General features: G+C 46.9%; 1 protein-coding gene, 1 long non-coding RNA gene and 1 pseudogene across 2 annotated transcripts in view; 2 read left to right on the forward strand and 1 right to left on the reverse strand.

The window, feature by feature from the left end:
- The window catches only part of LOC119276654, a 3,900-nt gene extending 815 nt beyond the window's left edge, over positions 1-3,085 (forward strand). Inside the window, exon 2 of the long non-coding RNA XR_005136702.1 lies at positions 2,649-3,085. This is a non-coding gene — a long non-coding RNA (uncharacterized LOC119276654). The remainder of the gene's footprint in view (positions 1-2,648) is intronic.
- Positions 3,086-3,767: 682 nt separating this feature from the next.
- LOC119276655 (zinc finger BED domain-containing protein RICESLEEPER 2-like) lies at positions 3,768-8,105 on the reverse strand. The gene is made up of 4 exons (XM_037557778.1): positions 7,973-8,105; positions 5,311-7,365; positions 5,139-5,209; positions 3,768-4,068 (listed from the first exon to the last, which is right to left on the reverse strand). Exons 2-3 carry the CDS (start codon positions 7,340-7,342, stop codon positions 5,139-5,141), a joined length of 2,103 nt encoding a protein of 700 aa, XP_037413675.1. The 5' UTR covers positions 7,343-7,365; positions 7,973-8,105; the 3' UTR covers positions 3,768-4,068.
- Positions 8,106-8,537: 432 nt separating this feature from the next.
- On the forward strand, positions 8,538-9,732 carry LOC119281430 (annotated as a pseudogene).
- Positions 9,733-10,467: the final 735 nt, after the last annotated feature.

A 10,467-nucleotide genomic window follows, 5' to 3' on the forward strand; every position in this document is an offset into this window, starting at 1 on the left:
CTGCGTTCTACTTGCTTCTTCGCTCTTCTTGAGTTTTTGAGTTTGTGAGTTGCCCCTCTGGCCAAGCAGTACAACATACAGGCATGCGCAAGATGCGTTTTTAGAACGGGCTGCGGGTGCTAGCTCTAGATTTTCATCGTGCAGATTTGGTTGCTAGTTGCTGGCGCTGAATCAGCGTCGTCCTCCATTGCTGTATATAGCTAGACGGCTTAATTTGCTTGTCCAATGTGGTTCCAACTTCTTCAAGAAACAATGTACTACCCAAGTAGTAGTATTTGGCTACAAAGGTAGTTACAGTAGACGATTAGATCCAGTTTGCGAGGTCTTGTTTTAAGGTCACTAACTGGTTTAATTACCATCTTTGATGAGCCTCCAGTCGGACCATAGTACCGTTTGGTGGACGTACATTTCGTCTTACTGCACTCGTACTAGTACTAGTGCTAGTACTACGAGTACTTCGCACATTTCACTGGTGTGTGGTAGTTTAGCGCTTGGTAACTCTTACGTTTCATGTTGCTATATTTTCTATCAAAGAACACAAGTAGAAAAACTTCAGCGTTACTTCTCTCTTGAATCGTTGGTTTCATAGTTAGGCGAAGATTTTGGAGTTAGGTCATGATTCTTCTAGCATGGGCTTATTTTAGTGCTTTGATGCTTTCATCAGTATATATGCCCTCGAGTGGTCTCTCTTTACCTAAATATTAGGCGATTTATTTATACTAGTTAACAGAAACATGTTCCTTAGCCATTAGGGTCACGCCAAGCCGCCAAATCTAGCTCTTTTCTTGAGCCACTGACTGCTAGTGTAGGCGAATAAAGGTTATTGCGCCTTGATAAGTTATATTTTAGGCGACAGTGAAATGTCTCATCCCCTTTGTGATATGCATTGCCTTATGGCAAGAGGGCCTTATTGTGCACCCTTTTGACATTATGGGTACGTAGAAAAACGAATTACAATTGGAAAAGATACATGGCATGCCAAAAGAAACGCAACCATAAACAAAAACCAAATATTTGGCCGCGACCAAAAAGTTACTCCCTCTTTGTGTCGTGGTGAGTAGTAGGGTTGGTTTGGATTGCAAAGAATGAATGGCTCACATTAATTGGGACCATCTTAAAATTTCTCACCATTCAAACATAGAATAAAACTATTTGCTTGTTTTTACTAATTTTATTGTTCCCATCACTGTTTGTTTAAGTAGACTTCCAGTAACTGTGAGGTGACTTTACTAATATGATCAGGATGGAGTTTGTGATCGATGCAGTATCAGGTAGCGTTGCATTAGAAAGTCACATGTTCTCTATTGTCTTCTAGCACTAATCATTTTATCTTTTCCCAAAAGGTGAACCTGTGTTTTTCTCTCAAAACATAATACACGGTAAACAAGAAGACTGCTTCAAATAAGAAATATGACAAATAATTTTTCTTTCCAGAAGAAACAAGAAGACAAAAGGCTCATACTTGTGTTGCAATTGTTATTACAGTATGTAGACTTAAGACTAGAGAAATTCCTCTTGGCATCTCATTGCATGTCATTTTTGTCTTCTACTTTGTTTTTGTCTTTTACTTTGTTACAGCATTGAAATGCCGGAAAGTGCAAACTTGTAGTTTTATGTGGCTCCTGTTTCAATTACTCATCTTTTACCTTTTTTCATATATATACATGATATGCGTGCCCTACTAAAGAGCCTTCTGTTAGGACCACATCAACTCACTTTAAAGCAATCATTGTTTGCTTTATTTTTATTTTTTTTATTTTTTCCTAAGAATCCTGATTGTTTTTAGAAGTATGGATTCATTTCCTCGCTTCCTAGAAGATCATTGCACAGTGAGCTTGTGGAGTTACGGCCTGATATTTTGGTGTAGATCAAACAAAACTACTCTGATATTTAGTTTTTCCTTAGATGCCATAGAGTCACCTCTCTTCAACTAAAGTTCTTTACACATGTAAAGAAGATGTGGCACCCAAGGTGTGGATTTCTTGCTCCCGGGCTTCATGGAGAGCCTGTTTGATTTTTAGTCGAAAGTGAGAATTTTAGGTTTCATAAAGTTCTGAAACTAAATACACACATACCTAGCACTTCTTGCAGCCATACTGTGCAAAGAAAACGCCCTTAAGGTTGACGTGTACATATTGGCAAAACTAAACTTTTCATTATGCTTATTTGACCTCAAGGTTAAGCTTATGAGCCGCCGACAAACCATGAAAAAAAAGTACTCCCTCCGTTCGTAAATATAAGTCTTTGTAGAGATTTCACTATGGACTATATACGGAGCAAAACGAGTGAATCTACACTCTAAATGCATCTATATACATCCGTATATGGTTCATAGTGAAATCTCTACAAAGACTTATATTTAGGAACGGAGGGAGTGTCCATATCAACAAACACTTTGGTTCCTAGTTTTTTTTTCTTTTTTTGAAATTCACTTTGGGTCGTATCCTAGCTTATATAATGGGTATGTCCATAATCTACTAAGTGGGTTCAGCTGAAAGCTAAGTGGTGACTTTATGCGCTAGAGTCTAGAGATAGAGATGCGTATATAGGATAACTCATGGGGTTGGCTATTCTGAATGGCGTCGTGCTGCAGTGTAATTTTGTTATCCCAATTGACAAAGAGTTTTTTATCTTCTCCTGGTCTGCAGGTAGAGGGCAGGCCTGGCGCAGTGGTGAAGTCCTCCCCACTTGTGCCAAGAGGTCCTGGGTTCGAACCAGCCTCTCTGCATTGCACTTTGCAGGGGTAAGACTAGGTTCCTATAATTCCTCCCCAGACCCCACCTTGTGTGGGAGCTTCTATGCACTGGGTCTGTCCTGTCCTGGTCTGCAGGTGCCAGGCCCGCGTTGATCACTCGGAGCAGCCGGGCGTCCACCGGTGGTGACGCCTGCTCGATCAAGCGAGGGAGGGAGGAGAAGTCGGGAATGAAGCCGTATTGGTCCGGGAGCGTATACATAGTACTCATATTCTTTTGCGTAACGTTAGACAATTACCAGATGGTATAAGTTTCAGTTTTCAGGTAGAGGTGTAATCAGTAACTGACCAGCTAAGCCTTGCCTATTCTTTGAATTTCTATCTGCTCTACTATTCGCGCTGCCTCTTTATTCCATTCGAATCCATGGTCCCGCGTGGTGTGGTCGCGCCGTGCGAATGTTTCGTTCGTCACTGTCGCTGTTCGCGCGTGCTCGGGCCGCGGCATGCCGGTGCCCATGCCGGGGCGGCACGGGCGTGCTGGCCCGCCCGGGGTGCTGCGTCTGTCAGCACGGGCGACAGAGGGTCGCGTGCCGATCCGGCGATGCCCTGCATTTGGGGATGGAAGCATCCGCTGTGCCGCTGTTCGTGTATCTTGCCATCTAGGAGTAGTCTTCAGCAGCGCCTTCAACTGTACCAGAGTGGGACTCGTCGAGTCTAAAATAAGCCAAACTATAACAAGTCTTGAGGTGAACACCACAATCCTGTTTGGCAACCCTACTCTGGCTACAATTCAGGTGCTTTGTAGAACTCACGGTAAGTTTTCCCAAATGCCAAGTGTCACACGGCAGACATCTTTCGATGGCAATTTCAGTCACGCAAGGTTGGCAAATTTCCGCGGCAGAAAACAAGTTTCTGTCAAAAATAAACTGAAACACGAAGCTGTCATGCTTACCAACTAAAATTGACATCCTTCGATTCGCCATACGCTCATACCTGACGTGTGACAATTATCAAGGTCCTAAGTTTTGGCATTACTTTCCAAATGCTCGATGCACAATATTGTCCACTCCAAGCATTTCAAGGCATGTCCAAGGCCCGGGGAGACGTCTGCAAATAGCTTTGCTGAGCAGCATGATACACACCCAGTCAAGAATGCAGTCACATTACACCGATCAAACTGTATAAAAATGGCACGGGATGGCTGCGCCATGTTAGCCTTCATTTGGGGGGTAACACTGATACCTCATTGTACAGACAATCTAGGACTAGAATGATACATTTACATGATTAAGTTGCTGCTTCTTGGACAGGGGCATGGATAAATGCCATTCTTGTACCTCCGTTCTTCTCCAAACGCCTTCACCACAGATGAATAACTGCGGACAAGTTACATTAATCAGGTGCCATAATCTAGGTGGCTCGAGAAAGTAAAACGTCACAAAACATATTTTTGTTTGTTTGATGGATCGTGAAATTTCAAGCTAGCAGGAGAAACAGAGCCACAATGATTAACCTTGGTGTCACTCCGGATGGACAAAGCAAAATGCACAGGTCTAAAGCATTACCATTATGGTGGTAATTAGTTATACGTGCAAGACTTGTACTATGGTGGATAAAAATGCACAAGTACGCATATGCATGCTGATACGTGTGTGTGTGTGTATAGTACATCTAAATTTTAGTCTTCATTCTTCAACGTCTGTGATTAATAGCCCTAGTGTAATTTAAGTAATCGGTCAGCTGCATGGCAAAAGTCGCATTCTGGTAGAATTACTATTGTATCAATTTGAGCTCACCGCGCAGAATAAGAAGGCAAATACTCCCTCCGTCCCAAAATACTTGTCAAGGAAATGGCTAAAAATGAATGTATATAATTAAGATATATCTAGATACATCCATTTCTTCGACAAGTATATTCGGACGGAGGGAGTACATGCTATATACACAATTAATTTATCACTCGTATTTGCAAACAAACAGATAATCTGTTTACACCAACTGTCCAAAACACATACTCCCTCCGTCCGAAAATACTTGTCATCAAAATGGATGAAAAGGGATGCATCTAGAACTAAAAGGGATGCATCTAGAACTATTTTAGTTCTAGATGCATCCCTTTTCATCCATTTTGATGACAAGTATTTTCGGACGGAGGAAGTACTTGGCAATCCATACAAATACCAGTTCCATTTAATTATAAGATTACTTATAGGAGAAGCTCACTAGGAAAAAGAGCCCTGTTTCGTCTTACACAATAGCGTGCAAGTTTCACTTTCTGGTTAAAAAAAACACAAGTTTGTGCTTAGTGTCACTAGCATGCGGGCCTGTGCATTATGACCTAAAGTGGGAGCATTTCAAGTTGAATTAGTGCTATGGGTCAAAAATCAAAATGACTTAGATAGTAATTCAAGAGGGGCGAGATAAAGAAACAAAATAATATACTCACCTAATTCGGTGCCACAATAAGTTCGTCGCCACGTGGCACTTTATCATCTACATGGCCATCTGAATTAGCAACTGTAGAAACACACAGGAAACCAATCATTGGTAAGTGCACATGAGTATTTACAAGAGTAAAACTAAGTTCATACTAATATATCTGTAAGACTCAGTGATACCTTCTGTGTCTGCACGTAACCAATCTTGCGCGCAGACCAATCCCTCAACCGTTGAAGGGTCCATAGTACTGAGATACTCATTCAGCACCCGGGCTTCACTGTCCAGTGGGATGATAGATACAGGGATAGCAAGAATATCACGGGCCATTTGAGAAAGGACAGGATACTTTGCCGCAAAAGACTTCCACCATCCCAGGATGTCAAAATTATCTTGATTCCCTTCCTTTTGACGATAGACAGCTTCCTCAAGATACAAGTCCAAGTCAGACTTGAAGGACTGGCCTGACGATGACTCCTGAATATACTGATCAAGTCCCCGTCGGGCATCTGATAATGTGATGCGAGAGAAGGTCTTAGAGTCATTTCCATTGTTGTACACAGAGCTCATGCAAGAACTACTGTTTCCAGCGTAGAAGAGAACAGCTGGATTCTTCAATGAATCTGCTGAATGTTCATACTCATTGCACAGGCTGGTAAAGCTTTGCTTGATGGCTTCTATTGTTGCCTTTGCTGTAAATTGGTCATTTCCATAAATCAGCTGAAAAAAATACTCAATTGACTTCATCTTGTACCGAGGATCCAGTATGGATGCAAATGCCATTACTGGCCTAGTAAGATCCCAGTATCCCTCGAATTTTTTCAGCATTCGGCCAGCCACTTGTGCAACAACAGGAGATGGACTATTGCGCCAGGTGTTCAAAAGAACCTGGATCTCACACATGTCATTGAAATATAGGTTTGCGGTCGGGTTTTCCACTGGAAACTTCTCCATTGTATTATTGAGCGCGTCAAGTATTTCAGTGAGGGCTTTCACATCAGCCCACTCCTTAGCGGTCAAGAAAGCAGCATAATGTGCTTCCTGTTCTGCAAGGCGCACAAGCACATCGTGATAATAGCATGCAGAATCAAACATTAAGTAAGTGGACGGCCAGTTGTTTGGAGAATCAAGAACTAACAGTTTTTGGTCAATCTGCAGCAGCTTTGCGGTATCGAGAAACTTTTGAAGCCTTTCCTGTGAGAACTTGACATTCTGAATCATCTCACGGACTCTATTAATTATGTCAGATGTCTGTTCCAAGCTTTCTTCAACTGTGAGATTCAGAATATGTGCACAAGAGCGCACATGGAACAAATTTCCGTTTAACAGGAGAAGTCTCCTAGGCTGCATAACTCTGAGAAGTTCTGTGGCAACAATGTCACCAGCGGTGCAGTTGTCTAGCACAACAGCAGCTAGCTTCCTTTCAATACCCCACTGTTGCAACTTCTCCAGAATGAGATTGGCAATCTGATTGGCTGTAAAATGTTCCTCGACATGCACAAAGTTAAGAATTTTTTTCCTAAGTTTCCATTCATCGCCGGAATGATCAATGTAATGGCAGGTCAAACACAAGTAGTCCATCTGTGTACTCGATCGCCACATATCAACTGACATGCTAACCCGGCAAGGGGTCTTGAGGAGCACATCCTGGAGCTTCAGCTTCTCACTTTCATAAATTGCCATGCTATCAGCTCTCACTATGTCATATGACACCATGCTAAACTGTGGCTGGAGATTCTTGACGAACTTTCGAAACCCCAGATCATCCACTATTGAAAACCGGTAGCCATGCTGGACAATCATACGGGCAAGGTCATGCCGGCTGAGTTCTTGATCAAAGTGTGTGCTATCATTGTCATTGTCCTCACCAGAGGCATGTCCATCGCCAGGCTGCCCAGTGGATGTTTTGTTGTGGAGAATACGGCGCACAATCAGCTTCCGACGCTTACCAGCACGGCGTGTAGAGGTGGTGGTGCATATCGCAAGGTGGTTGCGTAGGTGTGTGGTGCCTGACCGGCTGGTTGCTGTGAGCTGCTTCTTGCAGTGGTTACAGATAGCGACACAATTGCCGTCAGCACGGCGCTCCTTGGTGAAGTCCTGCCAAACAGCAGACCGCAACTTGCGTGCCCGTGGATTGTGCACCGCGTTCACAGACGCGATCGTGGTGCTCACCGTGCCATCAATCGGCACCTCCATCGCTGCCGGTGCCAGCATGGTATCGCGTGTAGGCTTACTCACTGCAGGAGGTCCAAAGAAGAAGTATCATGAGAATAGTCCATAGTGGGTAGTACTACACATTTTGATCCAATACGAAGCTAAAGGAAATGGCTCCATGTTTCTCTCTTTTGCAGAAACAAAAGGTCAAAGAAGGGTTTGGACACCCGCCTGACGAACTGGGAAACAATATCAATGGATGATGACTTCCCAGTTACTGTCCGAATAAAAATTCCTTTCGAACTTAAAGATTGCTCATGTGTTAAGCGCATACTCGCACTACATGACCGCTAAAATTTTCGCGGAGTGCTGAAAGCTACCATGGCACATGTATATGCAATATACGGACTGAACGAACTCCCTTCACTAAATCCCCTTCACCTACCCCGTCCGAAGACCCAATCCCCAAAACCACGACACAATCAGCCATGGCAAGCAAGCCATCTCGGGAATCCAGGGACTAATCGAAGCCCAGAGGGGTCGGGTCCTACTCCCGCCCCCATGCTCGAGCTCCACGAAATGGGCTCCCAGGCCGGGGCTTCAGCTACAGCTAGCGATTCTGGCTCGGGTAAGTGGACCCGCTAAGACGGAGGAGGCGGAGAGGTAGGGGGCGTAGGGCGGGAGACTGACCTCGTCGGCGGCGGCCGGCGGCGAGCGGCGGTGATGGGTCGCGGGGAGGGGACCCGCAACCCGATCCGGTGGGGGCTTAGCAGATCGGAGCCGGGGCGGACGAGGCGTGGGTTGCGAGCCGCGACCCATTTCGCGAGTGCAGGGTGGTGGTTTTGTCGCCGTGGTGGGTTTCGGGTCCGCGCCTGCGCGATGGACGGCCCTGATGCGGCCGCGACAGCCAGCTTCTCGGTCGGGCGTGGCTGGCCCGGACCCCAGACTACTTGGGTTAGTGGTAGCCAGGTTGGAGTGGGTGTGGGTGGACCGAGGCGAACAATACCTGAACCGCGCGGGTTCGGGCCGAACTCGGCAGAGACCACAAACGAAACGGGCTCGGTCGGACGTACGCGGGCAGTCCGTCACGTCACGGTTTTTGCTTACAGTTCGTGTGGGATTTTACGTAGAGTTGGTGTAGGATTACTGCCGTGTCTGATCTGATCCATTGTCGCGGCCTCCCATAAAAGGCATGGAGGTGCGCGCTACGACTTCCCATAGAGGAAAACTTCCGAGGACGATGACGACGGCGACGATGGGGCGCAACTTGGCGGCGGTACTCGTCGTGCTTGCCTGCCTCGTTTCCCTCGCATCGGCCCAGCAGGTCAAGACGACGGACACGCGCTGGAGCTACCGTCTTCCGCTTCCCGACGGCGTCAGCGGCGCCGAGAGCCTCGCGTTCGACGGCAAGGACGGGGTCTACACCGGCGTCTCCGACGGGCGTGTCCTCAGGTGGGGCGGGAGTGCCGCCGGCTGGAGCACCTTCGCCTACAATGCCAACTACAGGTCGGTGTAATTAAAAGCGCAGGATCGTGTTATCAAGTACTCCGTATGTACTAGATCGATCGCGATTTAAAATTTAGCTTACGTGTGACATGTGGGACGTGTGTAGGAAAATTCCTTTGTGCTCGGATTCTGGGGTGCCGTCGGAAGAAAAGGAGAGCATATGCGGGCGGCCGCTGGGTGTCCGGTTCAACAGGAAGACCGGCGAGCTCTACATCGCCGACGCCTACTTGGGGCTCATGAAGGTCGGCCCGGAAGGCGGCGAAGCCCAGGTGCTAGCGACGGAGGCGGACGGTGTCCGCTTCCACTTCCTCAACGGCCTGGACGTCGATCAGGCCACCGGCGATGTCTACTTCACCGACAGCAGCGCCAACTATCCCCGGAGGTACCGTGCACTCCCGATCACGCCTTAAAAATCTTTTGTAACATGAGCCCCGGAGATGACGAACCAATGTGCGTGCAGGTTTAACACCGAGATCATCATGAACGCCGACGCGACCGGCCGCCTGCTCAAGTACGACGCGCGGACGAAGCTCGTCACGGTGCTCAAGGTGGATTTGCCGTACCCGAACGGCGTGGCGCTCAGCCGCGATAGGACGCACCTGGTGGTGGCGCACACGGTGCCGTGCCAGGCGTTCCGGTACTGGCTCAAGGGGCCCAAGGCCGGGCAGTACGAGCTCTTCGCCGACCTGCCGGGCTACCCGGACAACGTGAGGCGCGACGGGCACGGCGGTTTCTGGGTGGCGCTCAACCAGGAGAAGGCGCGGCTCAACGCGACGGAGGCTCCGGTGAAGCACTTGGTCGGCGTCCGTCTCGGCGCCGACGGCGTGGAGGTCGAGGAGCTGACGGCCGCCAGGGGCGTCACCCTCAGCGAGGTGGCGGAGCAGAACGGCAACAAGCTGTGGCTGGGCTCCGTCGAGCTTGATTATATAGGGGTCTTAGTTTGATCGATTGTGTGTTAGCACCTTGGATTTGTACGGGTTCGTTAGTTGTTGTCTCATTGAGTTAGTAGATAGAGTTCAAGGTCATGGCTTCATATGGTTTCAGAACTACCTGCAACGTTTTTCTACAGATGTAATTATGCGAGTATTAGTTATCCTTCTGTCAAATCCATTTGCTTTGCTTAAGATCTTTTTTTTTCATGTTTTTCTTTCTGAACTTCCACTATTCGTATGGAATACTATTTAATAATACAATTTATTAGGAAAACATGAAAGGGTGATTTAAAAAGTCATCCAGAATTCTTTCTACACGAAAAAGGACAACAAAAAAGTTGTTCGATACTCACGCTGGCTTTGAAGTAGCTGCATTTTTTTTTGAAAAGAAGGTACACCCGGCCTCTGCATCGGGATGATGCATGCAGCCATATTATTAATTATTCACAAAGACCATATAATGTGATACATCAATAAGCCTGAAGCCGTCATCTTGGCAACAATGTTGCTATTTCTATCCTTTTGATGAAGGTGTGCCGAATGTCCGGACCTAATACCAAACAGACATCGCACCAAAGACTAACATTAAAGTCGGGTGTCCCATCCAAGCCACTACCTGGATTGGGTCCCATGCCGTCACCTTCATCTTCCATCGGTCCATCTTCAGAGCAGAACTGATGCACCGACCTTGCCAGGCCTCTCTGCTACCAATGCCACCATGACGCCAGACAGCTTCCTCCTTCTGCG

This window comes from Triticum dicoccoides, chromosome 3B, assembly GCF_002162155.2.
Source record: "Triticum dicoccoides isolate Atlit2015 ecotype Zavitan chromosome 3B, WEW_v2.0, whole genome shotgun sequence".
Taxonomy (NCBI): Eukaryota; Viridiplantae; Streptophyta; class Magnoliopsida; order Poales; family Poaceae; genus Triticum; species Triticum dicoccoides.